This window comes from Prionailurus viverrinus, chromosome D2, assembly GCF_022837055.1.
Source record: "Prionailurus viverrinus isolate Anna chromosome D2, UM_Priviv_1.0, whole genome shotgun sequence".
Taxonomy (NCBI): domain Eukaryota; kingdom Metazoa; phylum Chordata; class Mammalia; order Carnivora; family Felidae; genus Prionailurus; species Prionailurus viverrinus.
In genome coordinates this window covers 42,321,396-42,345,753 of record NC_062571.1, presented here as the reverse complement: position 1 = coordinate 42,345,753, position 24,358 = coordinate 42,321,396, and the positions used below count along the sequence as shown (strand labels likewise).

The 24,358-nt window shown below is 36.9% G+C and overlaps 1 protein-coding gene across 4 annotated transcripts in view; it reads right to left on the bottom strand.

Annotated features, from left to right (window-relative positions):
• Nucleotides 1-24,358, bottom strand: part of NRG3 (neuregulin 3) — a 1,054,582-nt gene that overhangs the window by 105,596 nt on the left and 924,628 nt on the right. For 2 of the 4 annotated variants that reach the window (XM_047825450.1, XM_047825452.1), the window contains exon 4: nucleotides 17,082-17,108. In XM_047825450.1, the coding sequence (XP_047681406.1) occupies nucleotides 17,082-17,108 (27 nt within the window). The remainder of the gene's footprint in view (nucleotides 1-17,081; nucleotides 17,109-24,358) is intronic. The other 2 variants (XM_047825453.1, XM_047825451.1) reach the window with 1 other exon arrangement.

The window sequence follows — 24,358 nt, the reverse complement described above, 5'->3', positions numbered from 1 at the left end:
AATATATATTTCATGAAAAAAATCGTTTGAGAAACTACACAATTCATATTTAGTGTTCGTGTCCTGAGTCTCATTTTTACATAGGTGGAAGTAGCTTTATAAACTGACAGAAATTGCAATGTGTTCATAATATATTTAATGAATAATGTTACTCATATTCTACTGCAGTTTCAATTGCTGTTTCATTGACAGCAATGTCAGTCTCCTACGATATTGAGTATAATAAGGCAATCTGTCCCTGCACTGTGCTACCATTGTAGCCCAGGGGAGACATGCGGCAACCCTCACAGAAAACTCCAGCTTTTCCAAGGTTAGTTCCTTTAATACTCATGCTTCAGCTACTAGAATACCATCCTTTGCATCCTTTGTCATAATTCTATTTGAAAACTCAGTGATTTTCAGTATATATATACATATAGTGCCACATGTGAAGGGAAAAAAAAACTTCAGAAAAAGTTATGAGTAAAATATTATCTTGGACAGAGGCTTCGTTTTACCAAATCTAAGACATTTTCCTGTCATAACATCAAGCCAAAGACAGATTTTGAAATCTGTCACTGTAGTTCTAAGGTGGCAATCCCATTTTTACAACTATTACAACTAACAATAAATATGAGACAATGTCCACATCTGTCTCAGTGTGCCCTCACTTGTCAGTGTGCCTGTCTAAAATACAGAAGGGCTGAAAAAGTCTACGTTATTACAGGACACAATCAATACACAAAAATTGCTATGCATTTTCTAACCGTGAGACAGAAAAATGGGTTAAAACAAAGGTGCAAATGCTAGAAGTAAATGTGAAGTCTTACATTGTGAAAGGATATCCTTGTACATCTGTTCTATAAGTAGAGAATGGTAAAAGGTGGCCTTAGACTAGTTCCCTAAAAATGGCCTTTTTGATTAAAGACTATATTACACAATTGTGGTTTTATGACACAAATGTCCTTTTTTGTTACTTTAAGGGACTTTTTAAAAGGTTAATGTCTAAAACTAGACATAGACCCATTGTGTTTCTATCTCTTATACAAATGGAAAGTCAGGGCGCCTGGGTGGCTCAGTTGGTTAAGTGTCTGACTTCAGCTCAGGTCATGATCTCACAGTTCATGGGTTCAAGACCTGCATCAGGCTCTGTGCTGAGAGCTCAGAGTCTGGACCCTGCTTCGATTCTGTGTCTCCCTTTATCTCTGCCCCTCCACTGCTCACACTCTGTCTCTCTCTCTCAAAAATAAACACAATTTTTTTTAAATGTAAAGTCAAAACAAATTACAAGGTAAATCCATACAAAATTTTATTTTTTTAAATATATAATTTATCGTCAAGTTAGCTAACATACAGTGTATATACAGTGTGCTCTTGGTTTTGGGGGGTAGATTCCCATGATTCATTGCTTATGTATAACACCCAGTGAGCATCCCAACAAATAAATACCAATATAACACAACAACATATAAAAGGACTCTACACTATAGTCTCTACCATATAAAATGTGCATATTTGGGAAAGTCACTGGGAAACACACACACACATACACACACACACTACAAAAATGGCCCCTGGATGGAGATAACATAAGCAAATTACATTATCAACTAAAGTATCAAAATTACAGTGCGCAAAGAATAAAAGTAGATAAATCAAAATATTTTGGAAAATTTACTGTGCACATAGGCTACTCCAAGTGTAAGACATGACTTATCTCATATAAATTTGAAAATACCTTGGGAAATAGGTTTAGACTTCTGAAGAGATACTGACCAACCACAGTTGTTGGCTTTTTCCCAGAAAAAGTACACCGGAAATAAATAGTTTAAAATAATATCATAACAAGTAAGATACTGATAAGATAGGCCATGACAATTATCTTTGAGGTATGAGAAGGAATATCGGGTGAAGGAATACATCAAAGAATAGATATAGGTTGACTAGAGAAACTGTTTTCAATGATTCCAAGAGTAGTTGGAGTATGTATTCCTATTATCCCTGTCTTGTCTACAAGAAAACTGCAGCCCAAGGAAATTAATGTACCCAGAAGTTGAAATACCAGTAATTAAAAGAAGATTCAATACCAGGAATCTAAAACTTTATGGCACTGTGCCACACAGGGAACCAGGCTACCATCCACATTAAAAGGGACCTGTTAAAGGGACAGGTTCAACCAGCAGACCTCTGAGGCCTCTTTCAAGTTTATAATTAATATTAATACATCACTTGTTCATAGAATAAGAGTTTGGGTAATTGTTGGAAAACTTACCTATAAATACATAATTTTGATATTAATCATAAAAAATTTCCTTTTTATAATTATGTAATTTTCAAGGGTTTTGCTTTTGAATAAGAAAAAAAAAGCAAGTCTTCTTACATAACACATTCCAAATAAATCAACCTATCATCCAACTAGATTCCCCCTCCTTTTTTTACTTAAGTATAATTGACACACAATGCTACTTTGGCACACAAGTATACAACATAGGGATTCCAGAAGTGTGTATACATCATGCTATGCTCATCAAATATCATGTGTCACCATACAATGCTATTACAATACCATTGACTGTATTCCCCATTCTGTACCTTTTATTCCTGTGAGTTATTCATTCTGTAATTGAAATCCTGTATCTCTCACTCCCCTTCATGCATTTTAGCACATCCTCTACCCCACCTCCCTTCTGACAACCATTAGTATGTTCTCTGTACTTGTGGTTCTGTTTCTGCTTTTTGTTGTTTCTTTTATTTTTTAGATTCCCCGCATAATTGAGATCATATGGTATTTATTTCTCTCTGTCTGACTTATTTCACTTAGCATTATATCCTCTAGGTCCATTCACATTGTCACAAATGGTGAGATCTCATCATTTTTTTCTGGCTGAGTAATACACCACAACTTCTTTATCCATTCATCTATCAATGAACATTTGGACTGCTTCCATGACTTAGCTATTGTGAATAATGCTGCAATAAACATAGGGGTGCATATGTCTTTTTAAATTAGTATTTTCATTTTCTTTGGGTAAATACCCAGTAGCGGAATTACTGGATCATATGGTATTTCTATTTTTAATTTTTGGAAGAACCTCCATAGTGTTTTCCACAGTGGCTGGCTGTACCAATTTACATTTCCACCAACAGTGCATGAGCGGTACTATTTATCCACATGCTTTTCTTGTCTTTTTGATTCTAGCCATCCTGACAGGTGTAATGTGGTACCTCACTGTGGTTTCAATTTGCATTTCCCTGATAATTAATGTTGTCATCTAACTAGTTTTTAAACTATGTCTTCTACATCCTGGAGCATCATATAATTATATAAGTAAAAATGACTTTAGGAAAAGGATGTGCAGATATCCACATGAGGACATGTTAGACACGGGTGGTGGGCCTTAATTCTGTGGCATAAAGAAATCACACGCAGTGAAGTCAGAGAGATGTGTTCAAAGAAGCAATGTGAGTTTGAATGGTTGTGAAGGGCACTGAGCAGAGGAGATGAAGCTAAGTAGTGAGTCAAGATGGGCCTAAGATGCTCTGGTATTTGGTACCATTCCAGGAGTCAAAAACTCCCCTGGAGGAATGTGACAAAAGGATCAGAGAATAAGGTGAGAGTTCCTTAGACAGAGCTTGCACGACCCTGGAATTAATACCACACACACAAACACCTATTCTCTCTATGTAGAAGATTCCTAATTTTCCAGGGCTATGAAAGGCAGAAGGTTTGCTTGCATGGGGGGCTTAGGACAGATTGGAGGGACATATCTGGAGGAGCTTCTGCCCCTCTCGACTGTGTCTCCTTGGGAAATATCCCCAGAAGGCAACAGAGGAAGCAAGAGGGGAAGTCTTCAAGAAAGTTTTGGAGAGGGCTGCCTAAGCACAAAGCTGGTGCACTCTCTGTCCTTGAGGGTTTACGATCACACACACACACACACACACACACACACACACACAGATACACAGATTAGTTTACCCTAGGCAAATACAATGCAACATGTAAGGGAATGCAGAAAGGGAAAATATAATCTGAAGGCCTAATATATGCCAATAAATACATATATTATGTGTTATATCATCAATTTTTATATTAATGAATCATGAATGAGAGATATTAGTCTACACACACATGAATAGATAGGTAGGTAGGAAGGTAGACAGATAGCTCATAATAGATAAAAGGTGAAGTCAACATTTGATGCGTATCTGCCTGGCTGCAGAATATATACTTGCTTTCCATCACACTGCTTGCCTCTCATAGCATCTCTTTTCCTCACAACAATAGAAAAGTGGAATCATTGAACCACAACTCTGATTCCATAGTATGACTCCAGAGAATAGATACCTTGATTTTTTCTGGTAGGAGCAAAAAGCCCCATATTCTCATAAAAATGTTTGTGACTGAAATTAGCAGTTTGAACATAATGCGGAAATGAATGGGTGGTGAACAGATAAAGACACAGCTGTTATTACTTCATTAATATTGCCTTGAAATGCATCGTTTGGTAAGTTAAATGCTCCTCTCTTTCTCAAAGCTAAGTTTTTGTTTTCCGAAGCATCCATATTTGAGGTGTTAAATTATGTCACTCATAACAAGAACTTGACTTGAAAATACTTCATCAATTGCTGTAATAGCAGGACTTATGAAGCCCAGAACCAATGAGTTTAGAGGCTGCATTTGCTATGTTAAATATCCATAGCTACCAAGAGATAATTTGGGAACAGCTTAGTATCATTTTTGCCTAATTCTCCATAACAAGCAGAGTTACCCTGAGACACGCAAAACATTCTGACTCTAGTCCTTCCTGCTCATCTTCCCCATTAATTCTGCTTATCTTGCTGTATTCCTCAAATCACCTTTCATTTGGTTTTCATGGGGAGTGAAGTGTGAGATAGGAATGGGTCAGAAGGGGGCTACCCTTCACTGTGCTCATGGTCCCAAAGTCAGGGTTACCAGCTAAAATACTCAAGACCGAACTAGTTTGAATTTCATGTAAGCAACAAATACTTTTTATACAGTATGTCACCTGTAATTTATCCAGCATATCCACACTAAATGGTGATTTGTTGTATATCTGAAATTCAAATTTCAGTTTGGGATTCTGCATTTTTATTTGGTCAATCTGGCAACCCTGACCACAATGCATGTCCTACCGCTGAGGCCCTAGTTGAGTATATGTGTCTCCCTGACTCAGTGTGCATGAAGCCCAGCACAGGTGCAGTGAAGAGAGTGTGATCACATTTGCAGAGAACATACCTTCTTCCATTTTGCTGGTGGGCAGAACTATGGGAGGAATTTAAGCTCTGGAGATATTTGATTTGAATTATAAATTCATCTTTACTATGTATCACTTGAGCATATTGCTTTTACTTCCACTAGCCTTGTTTCATGAAAAAATGAGAACAAATAACTGTGCTGGTTGTTTTGTATACTAACTTTCTTTGCCCTGCGTGCCTATCTTTGTTTCTCATAATGGCAACCTCACATTGATGCACTAGTCCGAATATCCTCTAGGTCCATTCACATTGTCACAAATGGTGAGATCTCATCATTTTTTTCTGGCTGAGTAATACACCACAACTTCTTTATCCATTCATCTTTCAAATTAATACATTCCTTGAATACATACCAAGTAGCTCTTCAAATCTGGTATTTCCACAGGATACTAAAATACAGGATCAATTTTTCCTGGACCAAAAAATTCCAGTCATTCAGATGATGGTGATTTTCTATATCACATATTTGAGATTTCTGATAACTTCGAAAGATAAATGAGATAACCCATGTGAAATTACCTACTGTGCCAATAAATCACACTAATATTAGCAAGTGTGAATTCTTCTTTATATTTCTCAAAAGTGTTAGCAAGCTTTATCAGTAAAAAGAGTCTATATTTGATATGTTTTCAACACAGTACAGTCTTCTGCTTCAAGACTCATCCAAGGAAATAAAGTGAATGATATCCCCCAGAGAAGAGTGAGTACAACATCCAAGTGGGCAGCTTCTCTGGACAAGAAGGGTTGACTTGACCCCCTTCACCTGTGTCTGATTCCGTTGGAAATATTCATGAAAGGAAAGTAGCCAGCCTACACAACCCAGTAGAAGATATAAAGACACATCTTCAGAAACAAATTCTGAAAAGAGATCTCTAGCTTTCACCGACATTACTCTGTAGAGAGCTGACCCTGAAAACATAGCTGACATTACATGGAATGCCCTGGAAAATTCTATAAGGAAACTCTAGAGTCCTTACTTTCTAAGGTGTAAAAATTAGCACACAGTAAAGAGAACATTAGTATTCAATTTCCTTTTTCCAGAAGAATCAGAGTGATGTAGACAACATGAAAACAAACCTTGGCGAGCATATGGGTCAGAAATCCTCATCAGTGAAGTTGTTCCCTGGAGGAACAGGAGTTAGAACAGCTCATTTTGATTAGCACTTAATAAGCACCAGGCTCTGTGCTAAGCACTTTATATGCTTCATGTGTTTAGATCTGCACGACAACCTGATGAAATTGGTGATGCCATCGTCCCTCTTACACAGACTGGTAACTATAGGATTAGAGATGATAAATCCCTTGTCCCACGTCATACATACACTAGTGGAGCCAGAATTAAACCAAGTCTTTCTGTCCCTTTATGTCCAAGCTTCTCACCACAGAGGCAGAGACTTCCTACATCAAAATCATGTTAAATACTAGGAGCCTGATCCATCTCAGAACGACCTAATCAGATATCTGAGGCTAAAAATAGGAATTGACATTTGCAACAAGCTGCCCCGTGTCTGGGGTTGAAAAAGCTGAGAGCTCTTGAATTATGTAATTCTGTCCGCTTGAGAATATCCCATTACTCTCAGTATCTCAAACTGCAACTATGACACAAACAGAAAACATGGACCTAGAAGTGAGAACAACCAGTTCATGAGCTATTGGTCAGTCAAGATCTTCTATGATTACTGGACCACATCGAGGGCTACATAGAACACCCGAGTAAGCCAGAAGCTACACTTTTGAGAAGTCCTCAGATGCCACCCACTGCTTAAACAGAGGGAAATCTCCAGAAAGAATATTGGTGACTGACTGAGAGTTATCTAGAACTAAACCATATGGCCTTGGGTTTCATTGATATTTTGCTTATAGAATTTTTAAAAAATCATTTAATTACATTAAGAGTTAAGAAAACCATACATCATTTAAATTCATTTTAAATTCAACTCAAGAAATATTTATTGAGTTCTTATAATTATGCTAAACACTGGAGTAAAGATGCAACAGCGAATAAGTCTTATTCCCACTAGAGCCTTTCTAGTAGGGAGACTCATAATAAAAAGTAGACAAATGAACCAGTTAGTAATACAGGATATGGAAGAAACAGAAGGGGCTAATATGAATGATCTGGGAAATGCAATGGAAAGTTTATTAGAAAGTGGATTTGAACTGAAGGCTTTATAATGAGAAGGAAGCATGTGCAGATGAGTACGATAGCTGAGGTAGACAGAGGGACAAAGAGAAGGCTCATAGGGCAGGAACAGTGAGTTGGAACCACAGTGGTAGGAAGTGAAGTCAGGGAGGTAGGCAGTACCAGATCATGGAAGACTTGGCATGACAACGTATGGTGTCTGTATTTAATTCTAAATCCATTAGAAAGTTTCATGCTGGGGAATGACAGGATTTAAATTTTAAATAAAAAGTTAAATGTTATTTAAATTAAATTATAATGCAAATTGCCTTTGTTGATAAGGACCAATATCCACCACCCCCCCCCCCCCCAATCATCTCATCCTGGTCCTGTTTATTTTAACATCCTCATTAGGATGTTTCTTCCTCTGCCCATGGAAATCCTACCCTTTTCTCAAAGATCAGATCAAGGTCCCCTGTGCCCCTGGTTCTGCTCATTGTTCCTCATCCCCACACCCTCCCAGGTGTTCTGCCCTTGCCTCTTTCTCTGTGCCTGACAGACTAAATGGCAATTCATCTTTATAATGCCCACAGTGTTATTCAAAGAGCAAGCATTTGGTGAGTATTTGAAGTAAACTTTGAGCTTGGCCCATTAGCTGGGGTTTTGCACACAATGCCTCCAGGCAACTTCTACACACAGCCACTGCCCAGAATAAGCTAATCTGATCATCTGCTTGAAACCTCTGAAGGCTTTCTCTCACAAGGAGATAAAATCACACATCTTTCCAAGGGCATAGTGTCATCATAATTTGTTCTGACCTAATTGACCAACCACATTACCTACCACACTCCCTTGCAGGTGTATTATGCTTCTCCAATTACTTGGGACTCCTCACCATTCCTAAAACCTCCATTCTCTTCCGGCTCTTATTTACCTGTGTTCTTCCTTGTCCCCTTCCCTGTTTCCTTCTGCCATCCCCCAATTGTAGGAATACATTTTATTCTTCCACATAAAGATGTCCCCGACTGTTCTAAGGAGATGTAGATGCTCCTTCCTCTGTGTTGCTTTCTCCCAGCATTTATGAGAGTACAGTTTCTGAAATCCTAGTTCTGTGACATATGCTTCTCTGGAAAAAATATTCATAAGATATTGCTTACTATAGCTTTCTCTCCAAGATTTATGAATGGACAGAAGTATACTGAAGGCTTTGTAAAATCATTCAGCAGAAAACTGCAGAACCTAGTACTTCCCGCAAGGATGTGAACTATTTCTGTGCGTAAGAAACGCATGTCAGTATCCTGCAGCTGGTTAGGAACCCTCATCTGGCCTTTTGTAAAAGAAAAAGGAACAAAAACCCTTCAATTAAAGTCTTTTTTTTTTTTTTGCATTGAATTGGAATAATTGGTTTATGATTCTGTCCCCTACACTGAGTTGTGAACTCCTTGAGAAACCGTCTTACCTGTCTTGAGCTGTGGCTCTGGCTTGGCAAGGGTGAACTCCCAAAGGGGCTCCACACAGTCTGACTTAACTGCACTACTGTGAACCCATAAAGCAGCCTCTCTGCCTATTGGGGAGAACCAGTATTATCTTTGCTGCATCTTTAGATATTCTGATAGGGATAAATCTGTTATAAGATGACCCACAGGACTGATAAGGAAATTCCAGTCCCCAACCATAGCCTCCCTACCCCCTTTGCCTGGCGCCAAATTACTACTAATGCGGAATGCGGAACTAACAGCCTATGAATTGTTTCCTCTGCTGACGCTGGGATTCAGACCTCTGGAGAGTGATCTCCTCTCAGCCTGCTGGTGTGAAATAAACCGCCTACCTTCCAAGATCTCGGAGTGCCACTTGGTGCTTCGGCCAGATGATCCAGACCAGGTTCCGTAACAATTTAATTCATCATTCTTTTTTTTTTTTTTTTTTGGTCAATCTCTCCAATGCAAAAATTCATCTGACTTCAGAAGCAGTTATCAGGGAGAACTGGATATAACAGTCCTTTTTTTTTTTTTTAACCTCATTGGGAATTACTTTCCAATAAGCTGAACATCTTTGTTACTCTTTTTTTTCCTAACATACTTAAGATGGTCTTTGGAATCTACTATGAACTTAAGTATATTTTAGATTAATTGGCATAAGTATGTAATCAACTTGATACTGGTTAAGATCTCACATTCTTTGGAGTCTAATTTGACAATCCAAAAATCCAGTTCTTTCTGTTAGATCTTAATTTTATCTAATAAAATAGCAGTCACCTCATAAAAAGTTCAAAAAAAATTTAAGTGTTTTTCAATTGTTTACTTTTTATTTATTTTTAAAAATGTTTATTTATTTATTCTGAGAGATAGAGAGAGCATGCACAAGCAGGGGAGGGACAGAAAGAGAAGGGGAGAAAGAATCCCAAGAAGCACAGAGCCTGATGTAGGGCTCAAACTTATGAGCTGTGAAATCATGAACCTGAACTGAAATCAAGAGCTGGATGCTTAACAGACTGAGCCGCACAGGCATCCCATAATTTTTTAAGTGCTTAAGCTATGGCTTTATTCATTATATTAATAAAAATGTTGCCCTAGAAGCAACGGGAAGCTCCAATCATGGTTGATCTTGATCCTACATACAGGATTTCATTGCCCCAAATTCACCTATCACTAAATTGATATAATCTATGCTTCATCACATTATAAAAGAAGTTCATGGAAGTCTATCCAGGCTTTGCTGTAGTCTACACAGAAACTCCCAATTGAATCATTTAGCAGCTTTCTAAAAAATTATAATGTTAATTTAGCAAAAATGCAATAGTCCTATGTCTGCTTTCAGTGAACAATACTTTATTTCCAACTTGTTCACAAAAAAATACTTTTATCAGTGTCTGCAAATGAATTTTTATTAACCAATTTTGGATCTGATCTATAAAAGCATTTACATAAATGTCCATTTTCTCCTTTGTAGAAATCAAAATGATTACATCTACATATTTTCCAGTACATCTCTTGGTTGTAGCCATTCCTCAAAGAAGACCACTGAAAGTTTTCATTCTCACCTGAAAATTCTGTCCGATTTTAACTTATTTCACTTATAGTCATGACCTTTAGAGACTTTACTGCTAATTACTGGAGGTACAAATATATGCTAATAACTACTATTAGATTAATCATATATGTTATATTATAGTATATATTATATTATATTATATTATATTATATTAATGTTATGATATCAAAATATTATTCTAAATGTGTGGTGAGGCAACTTTAGAACAACCAAACTAGGGACACCTGGTCACCCAGTCAGTTAAGTGTCCGACTCTTGACTTCAGCTCAGGTCATGATCTCACAGTTTGTGAGTTCGAGCCTTGCATCAGGATTGGGATTTTCTCTCTCCCTCTATCTCGGCCCCTATCTCCCCAAATAAACAAATAAAATAAACTTTAAAAAAAGAACCAAACCAAGTTGAGATATTGCTTCATTCAAAAAAAAAAAAAAAAAGAAAGAAAGAAAGAGAAAAAGAGAAAAACACTTGGAGGTGTTTGTGATTAAGGGAGCTGAATTATTAGCACTTTTACTGAGACCTATGTTAACAAAAAATTATAGTGTAATGAGAGAGGGAGTAGCCATACTACTAAGAGAAAATTAACTTAGAAAGTAAGATTGTGTAAATGTTTGTTAAGCAGAATCTTGGGAAATCATTGGAGAGATGGTTCAATTCACTATTCCATTTGGCAAATGTCTCTTATCAGAGGAGATGAATGTGTAATGCCTTTATACCCCAATGGCATTCAACAGTTAAGACCATCTGATTAATGTCACTCAACACAGTCTGTAATTACCAAGAAATCTTCAAACACAACACATTTCCATAGATTACCCTACATAACACATTGCAGTGATCAGCCAATGGGAGCCTTTTTGTGCACCTGGCAGTTATAATTCTGCACGTAAAGCTAAAGACTGGCATCTGGTTCAGTTTTCATTTTCTTTTAGCTTGGATAACATGGGTTACCACCCAAGATTTTTGTACCCTCATGGTACTTGGAAAACAACCTTTAAACCCTAGGATTAGATACTGAAGTTCACTACCATTTGAAACACTGCCAGAGTACAACCTCTTTGAGTAATCCTGAAGCCCTCATTGTGTGACATGCCCAGCAGTTAGTCACCAGTAGAATTCAAGAGCTCGAAAGGAAGACAGACTTAAGTTCAAATCGTGTACCTGCAATTTCCTGGCTCTTTAGATGAGATATTTCAGCTAAACAGGCCTCAGTTTTGTCATTTACAAGATAAGGATATACAGAATTCCTACCTCATTCATTCTTTTCTAAAGTTCAATGAGATGATATATGAAGTGCCTGGTTGGTTCAGTCAGTTAAGCATCTGACTTTGGTTTTGGCTCAGGTCATGATCTCAGGTTGTGATGTAAAGCCCTGCTTAAAATTCTCTTTCTCCCTGTCCCTCTGCCAATCCCTCTCTCTCTCTCTCAAAAAAAAAAGTTCAATTGGATGATATAAAAGTTGACATTAAATGACATTTAACATTAAATAATGTTAACTTTTATTACTCTGAAACATCTAATTTCTTGTGTAGCTTAATATGGCAAAGAAGGGCACATGAACAGGCAAACACTGTTTGCATACAAATACAGACACATTAATCCATAAATTGCTCTTTTGTTTTATAAGAAAACATGATATATTTAAATGAATGAAAACATTTTTGTTCTACATAAATCTAATTCAGAAATTTCAGCATAAAGAAAGAGAATCATCACTTCTGTATCTCTAATGCCAAGTCACAAATTTGGCCTATGTATGAACTCACTGACTGACATATGAGCCCGTTAGCTTTAAAGGAACACACACCAAATCATTTATCATAAGTAGTGTAGCTTTTAGGAAAATACCCCCATTTTATATCATCCTGACAGAATTAGAAACCAGTCTTCAGCACTTACTAAAATATCCTAAAACAATGTTTTTTTTACATGACAGAATAAAGAGATACTCAATATATGGTGAAGTATGACCTTATCAATTCTAAAACTATACACATATTTTAGACCATACAGTTTCACTATAACACATTTCTAATGCTCTCCTTATAGCAAACTCAGCATTTCATTCTTTTTTCTTTTTTCAACTTCAAAATGCAAATCATTCTAGAATAACTTTTTCAGATTTTAGTTAAAATTCTGCTTTTCCCAAGTTCTCTAAGTCTTTTGATTTAAAAAAAATTGTACTAGGGCTTACTCAATCAAAATTTGCATAAATACATTGTTATCTTTAAAACAATGTCAAATCACAAATAAGACATTTAACTCAGAGAGTTCATTTTGTTTTTCCATATGAGAATGGAAGAGATTTGCATGAAATATCTCCCACACAATCTTCAGCTCTCCCTGTGGTTTGCTAATATGTTTGCAAATGGCATTGCACCTGCTTTTATACAAACATCTTTGATGCCTACAGCATCCAATGCATCAGGGCATTGTCAAAGAAATAGCTGCATAACAAATAGCTCAAATGGATATAATGAGATAAGCTCCATGATTGAGCACCTGACACTGTAGCCAGATATTTCTCAGATGAGAAATCCCTCTTCGTGATCAATGTGCCTTCCAAGCTTTGGCCAATTTGACATGCCCTTTGGCCATCTGTCTTCTCTGGATGTTTGGGTGGATTTCTCAATGAGTATTTATGCTTACAATGAAGTTTTGTCTATTCTATCTCCTGATCTGTTCACGCTGTGAGGAAAACTGTGGACATCTTACCTTAAAAATCTCAATTTTCCCTCATGCATGCATGGTGAGTAGGTTAAGTCATTAATTCCAGAAATATTTTTCATGACTGACTTAATAGAAACTCGGATTTTACATTTTTTTCACAAACACAATTTTGTGTTTTCACGTACCTTCAAATGCCTGCCCTATTTACGTCAGTTAACTTTCTTTTTTTTAACTGATAGTGTATTCCAGGACAGTATTTATTGTTGATATTTTCATTGTGCCAGTCCCAGAAGCATCAATAAGAAAAATTCACAAATATAATTAAGGACAAATCCTGTTGAATGCTGACAGCTTTATGGACTTTAGGTTTAGCATGGCTTATGTGATAAGATAATTATTCCTTAAAATTATTAAATCAAATCAGAACAGTTTTTTTGGTTAAGTGTTTTTACTGAAGTTGACATTCTTTCTCCAGTCCTAGAGTAGTGACACTAAGGAGCTTATAGATCCAGATAGAGAGACTGAAACATCAAGGCTCACCGTAATGTAGAAGTAATACAGAGCTGGTACTATCTCGACTATGGCATCACTCAGTACAGTTTATCCACTTTGGCTGGTACTCAGCTTACATGTCTCCTCCCTCAGGAAGCTGTCTCTGAATTTCCCAAACCCATTTAGATGCTTTCTTAAAATTCATTTTTTTCCTTCATTGTACCTTGCCTATGTCATTTTGATAGCACTTGTTATATCACCTCCATTATGTGTAGTTTTTCTCTCTTTTTCGTTTCAGAGCCCTTGGGTATGAAAGGATATGGCTTATATATCTGCATCTTCAATATCTCATACATCTGGCATATAGTGAGTGTGAGAAATATAGGTTGATTAAATAATAATAGGATTCTTGAATCATATGATTCAAATCATATGATTTGAAGTTCCTGCTTTAAATAAGAATTTATTAAGCTGCATAAAGTATTCAGCTTTTGAGTCTGATCAATAACATAGACTTGGCCCCTGGGAATACAAAGGCTTAGGGAAAGAGCTGTGTGCTTCAGATCATCATTTTGTGATCTGTGTTCCAACTCAAGAAAGATGAAATTAACATTGCCCAAAGTAAGAATGATGGAAGTTGAGAAGAAAGGTATTCTAGAACTCATTAAAACACAACTGGCACTTAGCACTGTAGGTACTCCAATATACTGACATGATTAAGTTTATAGAGACTATGCCTACATTTCTGCTTCCCAGCTGTATTTATGCTAGACATGTCATATTACTGGGATGATACCACCTTCAGTACAAATAATTTTACCCATATGGACTCTAAAATCACAAGTTAAATCTGAAAATATTTGTTCCCAAAGCAACACACAGAATTTTACATATTCAGTTAGAAAATGCGTGGGAGTGAACAGTGTCCAGAACTAGTAAGGTCAGTGGAAACAGTTTATTCATTAACCTATTCACCATTTCAAACAAGCCTTCATTAGTTGTCACCTGTATACATACTACATATTCATTTCTGATTGCTTGCCCACCCCCTTCCATTTAAGGCAATCTCTATTGCTGGAGTCAAATGTTCACACACTGAGAACTTATTTCCTATAAGGCTTCATTGCTATGATTTGACGCCCAGTTTTGCATGACCCACTATAACCTTAGTCTTGACATTTATATAGATGAACTACATAATTACCTATTATATTTCACCTACCAGTATCCTGAAGTCTTTTATATGTTTTAACACAAACTTTTTAATACATATCTTGGTTCCATAGCAAATTGTTACCATAAAGTAACTGTGTCATTGGAGCTCCTCAGGAAAAGCCCAATAGGAGGGTGACGGGTGGATTTTTTTTTTTTAACAATTATAGTTAACGCTGATGCAGCAATTTAGTTTGCTATAACCATGGCTACACCACTTGTGGGGTCTGAAGTTAGTCCAGCCCTACCTATCAGCTACATGGTGTTTCCTATATATGCAGTCATTCTGCTGCCTAACCAACTTCTGAAGCCTCTATTCTCAAAGTCTGCAATGACCGCAATCCACCGGGGCAATTTTCTCTATTCATTAGGCCCAGGACCTATTATCTTCAAAGTGACTGTTAATACTCAGACTTCCATGCTACTAATCCCCGCTATCTAGTAAAAGAGGAAAGTAAAAGCCTTATATCCTTCTCAACAATTTATACTCTTCTACACGAACCTGTCTGTAATTTTCTATAATTTCTGACCCGTGTGACTACAGTCTCCTTTCCATGCCAACAACGTGTTTGAGTGCTCCCATCATAAGTGTTCATTGATTATATTCAGGTAACCACCCTTTTGTCACTTCCTTCCACACCTACTTTACATTCCATGATGTTTCATTTGAATTTTATCCTGAATTTCATTGCCCTTATTTTTCATGTCATTTCTCTAGCAAAACCCCAAACCTGCAGGAATTGAACTGTTTCTTCTATGATATAATACCCAGATAATAGAGCACTAATTAAAAATACTACACAACAGGGGAGATCAATTCTAGTATAAATATTAAATCATTAAGCTCTAATTAACGCTAAAAACTTCCAGCAATACAATTGCAAATGTGACATGTTCTCTCAATGTATCAGAGGTACCTGGAACTCACCATTTCCAAACCTAATCTAGTAAAACATCTCCCATAAATCTATTCTTCTTCCAGTGTTCTTTTTCAGTAAACGGGCCCCCCTTTTATCTAAATATGCAAACTATATACCTTGTATTATCCTTGATAATCTCTCCTTCCTAAACTTCAACATTAATTCCTCTCAAATACTTGCTGATACCACATCCTAAATGTGTATCATCTTTTCCCATATTCTCCACAATCACACTAGTCCAAGCTAATATCATCTTGCCTGAAATAGGTCTTCAGAACCTCAACTGTATATCTATTAGTTTATTACCTATTATCTGTAAGCTTACTAGACTGTAAGTGCCATTGGACCAATTTTTTTGGTCGACTTTTGCTATTTTATTTGCAATATTTTGCATTATTTTCCTTTGTTTACATTGAGCACTTTATAACTATTTGCTGAATGAATGGATGAATAGATAAATGAATACAATTAAATTTGTAACTATTATCGCAATAACCATACTCATGTATGAAGGAAGTATTAATATCTATATCATATAAGACAAAAATCCAAAGTTCAACAAAAGCCAAATAAGCAAAGAATTATTAATTTGGATTTCAAGTTTAGGTCTTCTCAATTTCACTAACTTTAACTCCTGAGTATCCTTCCATTTTAGCACCATGACATATATCAACCCTATGGATTTCTTTTTTTTTTTTTTTTACATAAAATATACACTCAGAAAAGTATGTTCAATTCTTAATGTAATTATCTATGAACATAATAGTAATTCCTGTGGAAGGCATTCCAATGCTTTTAAAAACATACAATTCACTGTAAGTACTTTCACAAGAAATATTTTAATTTTGTAAATGGAAGTGTTTATATAGCCCCTATTCCAAATTTATTGATACTATAATGTATACAAAGTAGTCATCATGCAAAAGGAAAGGGAATCAGGGCAGAAATTTAAAAAAAAAAACCAGCATTTAAAAATCATCCCTATTATTTTCAATCATTTATTGTTTGCCATCTTGTAGACATTGTGCTAAGCAATTCACATGTTCACTAAAATAGGAACTACTATCATCCCTATTTTACAGATAAGAAAATGGAGAAATAGAGCAAACAAACCAGGAGCCAAGTCCAACCTCTGTATGGTTCCAGAGATGCACTTATCATTCAATTGCGTTCCCAATAAGTAGTTAAGTCTTTCATTTTGAGCCACTACTTAGTGAAAAATCAACAAAAACACTTTTTACTACTGACAGCATCTGATGATGAGACATTTCAATTATAATCAGATGGGGAAGGAATATACTGTATACATTATGAAACTTAGCTTTTTCTGGATATTTAAGGAGCAAATTGTGTAGTCTTACCCATGAATTCAATCCCCAAGTGGTCTGCTACACCGAAGTCAGCATGTAAGAAAGAGAAACAGAAAAAGAGAAAAAGATTAGAAAAAATTCCACATGGAAGCCAATGGTTATAAGATTGACCTTTCAAGGCAAAGAATATATCTTTATTTTAACAACCATTTTTTGAGACAAATAATTTACAGATTGTCAACAAACTGAACACTGATTGGCATTTCCCAACAGCCTGGAGCTTCAGATGAAATAATATTGCATCAATTACCAAATATGCTAAGTATAAATTTGGCAAAAAAAAAGAAAAGGGAGGAAAACAAACATTTACACAAAGAATATCTGGTACTAAATTTATTTTCAGAACTCATGATATTTTAGGTAGAATACTTGTTCAATATAAATTTACCTGGACCTCTATGTTAATAATGCCAGTAAAGAACCGCATGATACCTTAACCAGGCCCTCTTCATCTTCACAAACCTGGTCCTGATTCATGCCCCTGACCCCCCCCCCCCACCCCCCATCTGACCCTTGACTCTTAGGATGATGAAACTTGACAGTGCTTCCTACCTATCAAAAATGCATGACAGATGTGTCCATGTCTGTTCTACGTGCATGTGCACAGCTGACCATTTGGACCCGTTAATGCTAATGTCTGTCTGTGATCAGCAGAGTGAGAAACTGGGCCCCACTGTGCCCAGGCATTCAACTATTGAGGTCGGTTTATTTAAATGGTGCTTTCTTTTAATCATTCAGTTATTCACTTATTCACTTTTCAAATTCATTGTTTTATTTAATGATACTTTTTGTTGTAGTAACATATTTCTTAAATGAGAATACATGAAAAAATACGGCTACAATTGTATTTGTTTCTAAGACTAATTACTAGGCTTCCTTTTATGAATTTTCTATTTAGCAAAGAAGCTTTTCTTTTTAGAAAATATGCACTCAGTTATCTTGAGGATTTTAGTGTCTTTCCTTTTTGTAAATAATTTATTTTTTAATTTTATTGCGGTAATATATATATATAATGCATCATTTTAACCATTTCAAGGATACAATTTAGTGGCATTAATTACATTCATGATGTTGTGCACCATCACCACTGTATTTCCAAAACTTTTCCATCACCCCAAAGAGAACTGTACCCACCAAGCAATAATTTCTCATTTCTTTCTCCTTGCATCCTCTGATAACCTCTAATCTACTTTCTGTCATAATCAACTTGCCCATAAATAGTTTATTGTTTAAGTAATTAATTAAGAAATGTCTTTTATGTAAAGAAAGATTATAATAAAGTTTTTTCAAAGTAGATGCATTACTTCATATGGTAATTTTGACTGCTTACTATATAGTATGACAGATACTTAGCACACTTTCATGGAAAGACAGGATTTTTGTTCTCAAGTAATTCAGACATCAGAAGGAGCCCACAGAGACAAAGGTCTCTTAATTCTTTGTAATAGCCCTATAATGGAAACCAGAACAGACGCATTGGAAGGAGAGGCCAAGGACCCCTAGGCTTATTCCTGGGAGAAACAGAATATGCTAGTGAAAGAAAAGAGGTTGTAGAAAAGTTGGTAACACCATGTTTGGGTTCTTGTGTGAATAAGAAACTTCTCAATTGTGTGCACTTGGGTCCCTGGAGAGAGAGTAGAATTGGGGTATTTAAAAACGGGGATTTCAGTGAGATTACTTATCATGGGATTAAAGGTAAGAAAAAAATACACAGGATTAAAAAAACCTTTTTGCATACAGTCGGAATAGAATGCATAAGAAAGAGATCAGAATAAGAAAGTATATAGAAATATAGGAACAGAGCACCTCAAATAGTGGGCCAGAATGTCAGTGATATGACTGGGCAGTTAGAAGGCCACCAGCCTCCCAGCCTAGTTGAACAATAACTTTCTAGTGGAGCTGAGATGGCTCAGAAATGGCGCTTTGTCTGTTGTCTGTTTTGCTGGCAATAGAACCAATGGTCGTCACTCTTAATTGTTCCCACAGCCTTGGCTGCTCCACTCCTATTTGTGACAGGGAATATGGAGAATCAGGCTTTGTGAGTCTGGAGACTGCACCAAGGACTGAGTGGCATGCTTAATAAATTTGAGGGCAATCTGAATTCTTTAAGCCACAATGAATTCAGGACCAGTAGAAGGGACAAATCAGAATTTGAAATTTATCTAAACACTGAAAGGTAAGTAGAACATTAAGGAAAGAAAATCTCTCTTCTCTTAACATAGCAGAAAAGTGACATCTGATTATAAGAGTTGGAATTCCCAGAATTACTGTGGAGCAAGGTGGCATTGATATTCTTGAATTTTCTTTTTTTTTTGTTATTTCTTTTTAACATTTGTTTAGTTTTGAGAGACAGAGTGCAAGTTGGGAAGGGGCAGAGAGAAAGGGAGACACAGAATCTCAAGCAGGCTGCAGGCTCTGAGATGTCAGCACAGAGCCTGACGCAGGGCTCGAACTCACGAACCGTGAGATCATGACCAGAGCCGAAGTCAGACATTCAATCACCTGAGTCACTCAGGCACCCCTTTATTCTTGAACTTTAAAGAGAAATTATTTATTAATTTTTATAATGAAATTCATGAAAACTGATGCCACTGAAACATATAAATAAAGAGATTATTTAAAATCTCTCTCACGTGCACATATAAACACAATGCAAACACACACACACACACACACACACACACACTTCTTTTATTAAAGCACTAAAAACTGTGATCCTTATTATAGGTCTAAAGCTACTGATAAGCTTTGTTTTCGTACAAAAGGATCAATGAAAATCCATGAAAAACATGATAGAAAAGCAATTAATTTTGTCTATTGAGTCATATACAGAACATAAACCAAAATATTTCTCATAACACTTCTCTGGCTATTTCTTAAAGCAAACAGCCTTCTTGGGCATATTCAAGCCTGCATGAAAACATCAAGAGGGATATGGTAGAATTAATCAATTAAGTTTTCATTTATTCATTCACTCAACAAAGTACATGCCAAGAATTACACAGATACTGGGGTGGAAGAAAAAGCATATAAGCTTAAGCAAAACCAGTTTTATTTCCCCTATGGCATGTACTAGAATGTGTAATTTCTATCTTTTTAACAGTTTGATTAGCTTTTTTTCTGTTCTTAACCCCCTTCACCTATTATGTCCATCCCTCCACCCCCCAACCCCCTGGCAACCACTGGTTTGTTTTCTGTATTTATGAGTCTGTTTCTGTTTGTTTGTTTGTTTGGTCTTGTTTAAATTCCACATATGAGTGAAATCTTATGGTATTTATTTCTCCATCTGACTTATTTCACTTGGCATAATATCCTGTAGGTCCATCCGTGTTGTTGCAAATGACAAGATCTCATTCTTCCTTATGGCTGAGCAATATTAACTTTTTATGGCTGAGCTTGATTAACTTTTCTATGTAAACATTACAATTCTTTTGGAATAGTCACCCCTTATGATGATATAATAGTGCCTAACACTTACTGAGCGTTTATGATTGCCAGGAACTGCTTTCAACATTATCTTGCAGAAACATATAAGATTGTCACTACCCTCATTTTACAGATGAGGGACAGAGGCATGGGGAGGGGCACAAACTTCTCCTAAACTACATTGCTGTAAATGGTAGAAATGCAATTGAGACTAAGCATAGCCACCAATGAGTGACACTCAGGGTTTACATTTGCCTTCCCTATGAAGGAAAAGCTAATATTTATGAAACTATCAGGTAATAAAATGTTCAGGGAGGAGTTATCTAATCTACCAAAGAGAACAAATTATTTTCATGTATCCTCAGGCACTGTAGGAGCATGGCTTTTTTATGTGCTCACCCGTAGTATATTCATAAAGTGACCAATATAAGCTAGGTGGAGGGGGGTTCCTTCTTTCCAAGGGACCAAATTGGCAAATCATCAATATTCTTCATTGGTTACTAGGGAGACTTCTTCATGATGAGGCTGCTCTAATTGAAGTGATTTGCTTGTATATACAGCAAGGGGTATATAAAGAGTTGTGTCTGAATCTGTGCCAAACATTGAACCAAATAATCTCATAATTGGCAGTACACTTAATAAGTGACTGCAACCCACTGCAGACCTGAAATATTCTCAAGATTTGAGGGCGAGGCAGGTGACTGGAGAGACAAACGTAATATTCTGGAAAGTCAAAAACTCCCGGAAATTCAAGGCCCACATATTTCCGAAGTGTCCACAGTTCCTTATGTGCAAGGAATTCAATGTCTTTTTTTTTTCATATGGTAACAGACAGAGGCTACCAACAATTTCCTCAGTGTGGACAGGGTGAGGAAGAACAAGCAAAGACAATCCTTAACTGGATTCCAATCCCAGGGCGAGGCAAGGCAAGATGTTACCCAACTCGCCATGAGTGACTCAGTGCAATGCAGCACTGGGGCACTGCGACATGAATGTAGGGTTTTGGGGTCATTTTTGTGTTACAAGTAACTGAACAAGGCAATTCTATCACAGAATAGTCCCAAATGTGATTGTTTAAAACCATGTCACATGGGATGTGGAAAAACGTGCCACACGAAATTATTGTTCTGTGTTTAAAAAAGTTAGGATACTGGCTTCAAGTTCAACAGGTTTCTGCATTGCAAACATGTCTGAAGACCTTCAAATGTGTGCTGAGACTCTCCCAGCAGTGGTTCAGTCGAACATATTTCCCACCTGGATGTCAACCACTTCACCATGAAGCAACCTGTAGAATTAATGACTGAGGCATCTACTCTCAGGGAAATAGATGCCATAGAAGTGTCCAGGAAAACAGCCACTCAACTATAAACCATGTTGGTTATAAATGGTTTTTTTCCCTAATAACAGAACCCAAATCTGTCACTGTGTGGATCCCATCCACAGATCCTTGTCAAATGACTCTTCACTGGTGACACTAAATTGGATTTACGAAGATGGTAAACTGGGTCTTGAATATTTACTGACCCCCAACACCTGGGCTTATCATTCTCTAGTAATTTCTAGAATCGCTGTAAAGAGTTATAATTGCCTCACACTTCAACAGTGAGTCCGTGTATTCTGCTTATTCCCAGACCACGGACATGGTTATGAGATGCCATATCTTGAGACAGAGGTATGTATGCCCCAGTTTATTATTGTAAGATGGACAAAACAAGAAAAGCTGGGACAGGCTTGAAGGTTTCTGCTTAGGGCAACAGTGAGGGCTGTGGGTGGACCTGGTGGTGGTTGCTGAGGGAAGCTTCAGTTTGGAAGCAATACTTGGGATCCACAGAATACATATACACCTTTCAAGAAGGTTCAGGGGTCAAAGGATAGGGGAACAGGGTTCACCACAGGCTACCAGGGCATATACCTGTATCATTAGGGGGAAGTGATACTTGGCAGTCATTGAGAGAATGCACAACTGGGAGAAGAGTGGCAGCCTGACCCGAATCTTTCAGGCCTGAGTTCCTACAGTGCGGAGGGAGGCAAGCAGGCAAGAGTGTGAGCACAGGGCTGCAGGGTGAGGCAGGAAATTCCCTCTCTAGGCACTGGTGTCCTGAAAGAAGAGGGTATTATCCTATTACCTTTTTTCCCAGTTATTTAGTGCAAGTTAGGAGATGAATGCAGGTCAAGTTCTGAACTCTATGCTGTCTTTGCTAAATTATACTTTAGCACTACATATTTGATTTTAAAAATCTATACATGTTCATAAATAAAGTTTAGAAAGTAAAACATCATGGTAATGATAAATCGACACCTCTCTCACTACCTCCAAAAAGTAATTCCCGTTATATTTTGGTTTATTTTTTTTTTAGTTCCTCTGTCCATGTAAAATAAAGTTAAGATAAATTTTACACAAAATCACCCTGCATGATGTGCCTGTGTCAGAGGACATCCTGTGGCCATTTTAGCTCTATAATCCCAATGCCCCTCTCCCCTCCATCATATCAGAACTGACAGCTTTTTCTACTGTTGAGAGTAAGCCCTGACATTATTACTGTGGCCAGCCTCACACCAGACAGGTCATCAATCATAAAGAAGCAAAATCACTTTTGTAGAAAATCACACAGACCCATTCTCCTTTCCATGGGCCTTGTTATAAAACATGGCCTATTTTTCTTCTCAAAAGCTCTGTTGCTGATTCCTGCTAAGCAAAGAGACATCTGCATTTCACACCCCCTTCTCATTCTCTGCATAAGCATGTCCATTTGTAGCAAAGGTGGCCATGGAGACTGTGCTGCATGTTCAACCAGGGCAAACTCAAGATGAGCAGCCTGTTCCATAAAATGAAATCTCGAAATAGGATTACAAAAGAGGTTTACGAGTGACCACCTGCCTAGCTCGCTCCTCAAAGATGAATCTTGCCTAAGTAGCTTGTAGAATTTTCCAGTGAACACATCTTGGAGTATTAGACTTAAGTCTGATTCCATGTTCACAGTTATTGAGCGGAGAATAAGAATTAGAATCATATAGAAGAACTCTCCATTCAAAAACATACTACTTTTTTTGATTCTATGATTAATGATAGTAAATTTGTACAGCTAAATGCACGAAGGGCTCCTGCTCCTGAACTCACAATAATTCCCCCAGCATCTTCTCATATTTTATTGACTTTCTCAACTTCTCATATTTTCTCACGGGGTACTTCCACACACACTATTTCCTAATGTTTAAAAATAAGCCTGTAAAGTAGTGCTACTGAGCCCCTTTTAACAGCGGAAGAACATAAGCTTCTTTGAAGGACTAAAGATCATATTTGTAGACTCCTAGATTCTTAGGATGGAAAAGTATCTTAAATCCCAGGAGTGAAGGCCAGTTGCTTCTTTTCCTCACTGATTTATCACTTCAGCCTATCATAGAGTCTGACATTTTGTAGATGCTCAATAAATATTTATTGAGTGAATGAAATGCTATCTGGGTCAGCCCCTTTGCCCACTGAATATGAAATTCATACTCTGTCAGAGCATACCTAGCCTGTTTTCTGTCACTTCAGTTTTTGAGGATTCCAACAAACATGACATCTTTGGTGGCAACTCTTTCAATACCGGAAAAACATCCACAAATGTTTTTAGAACATTTCCCCAACTCAAAGTACATTTAATTACCAATTACATGAGTATATAAATCTGAAATCCCAAATTAGCAGGTTATTTTCTGAAAAAGGCCAACATCTTTGTCACATTTTTGTATGTAACTTAGGATTCACTTGAATCAATTAACAGGAAAAAGATACCAAGTTTTTGATGGTAATGAAAATATTATTTTATATGCCATTTAAGGTTTTACTTCTTAATACTTTC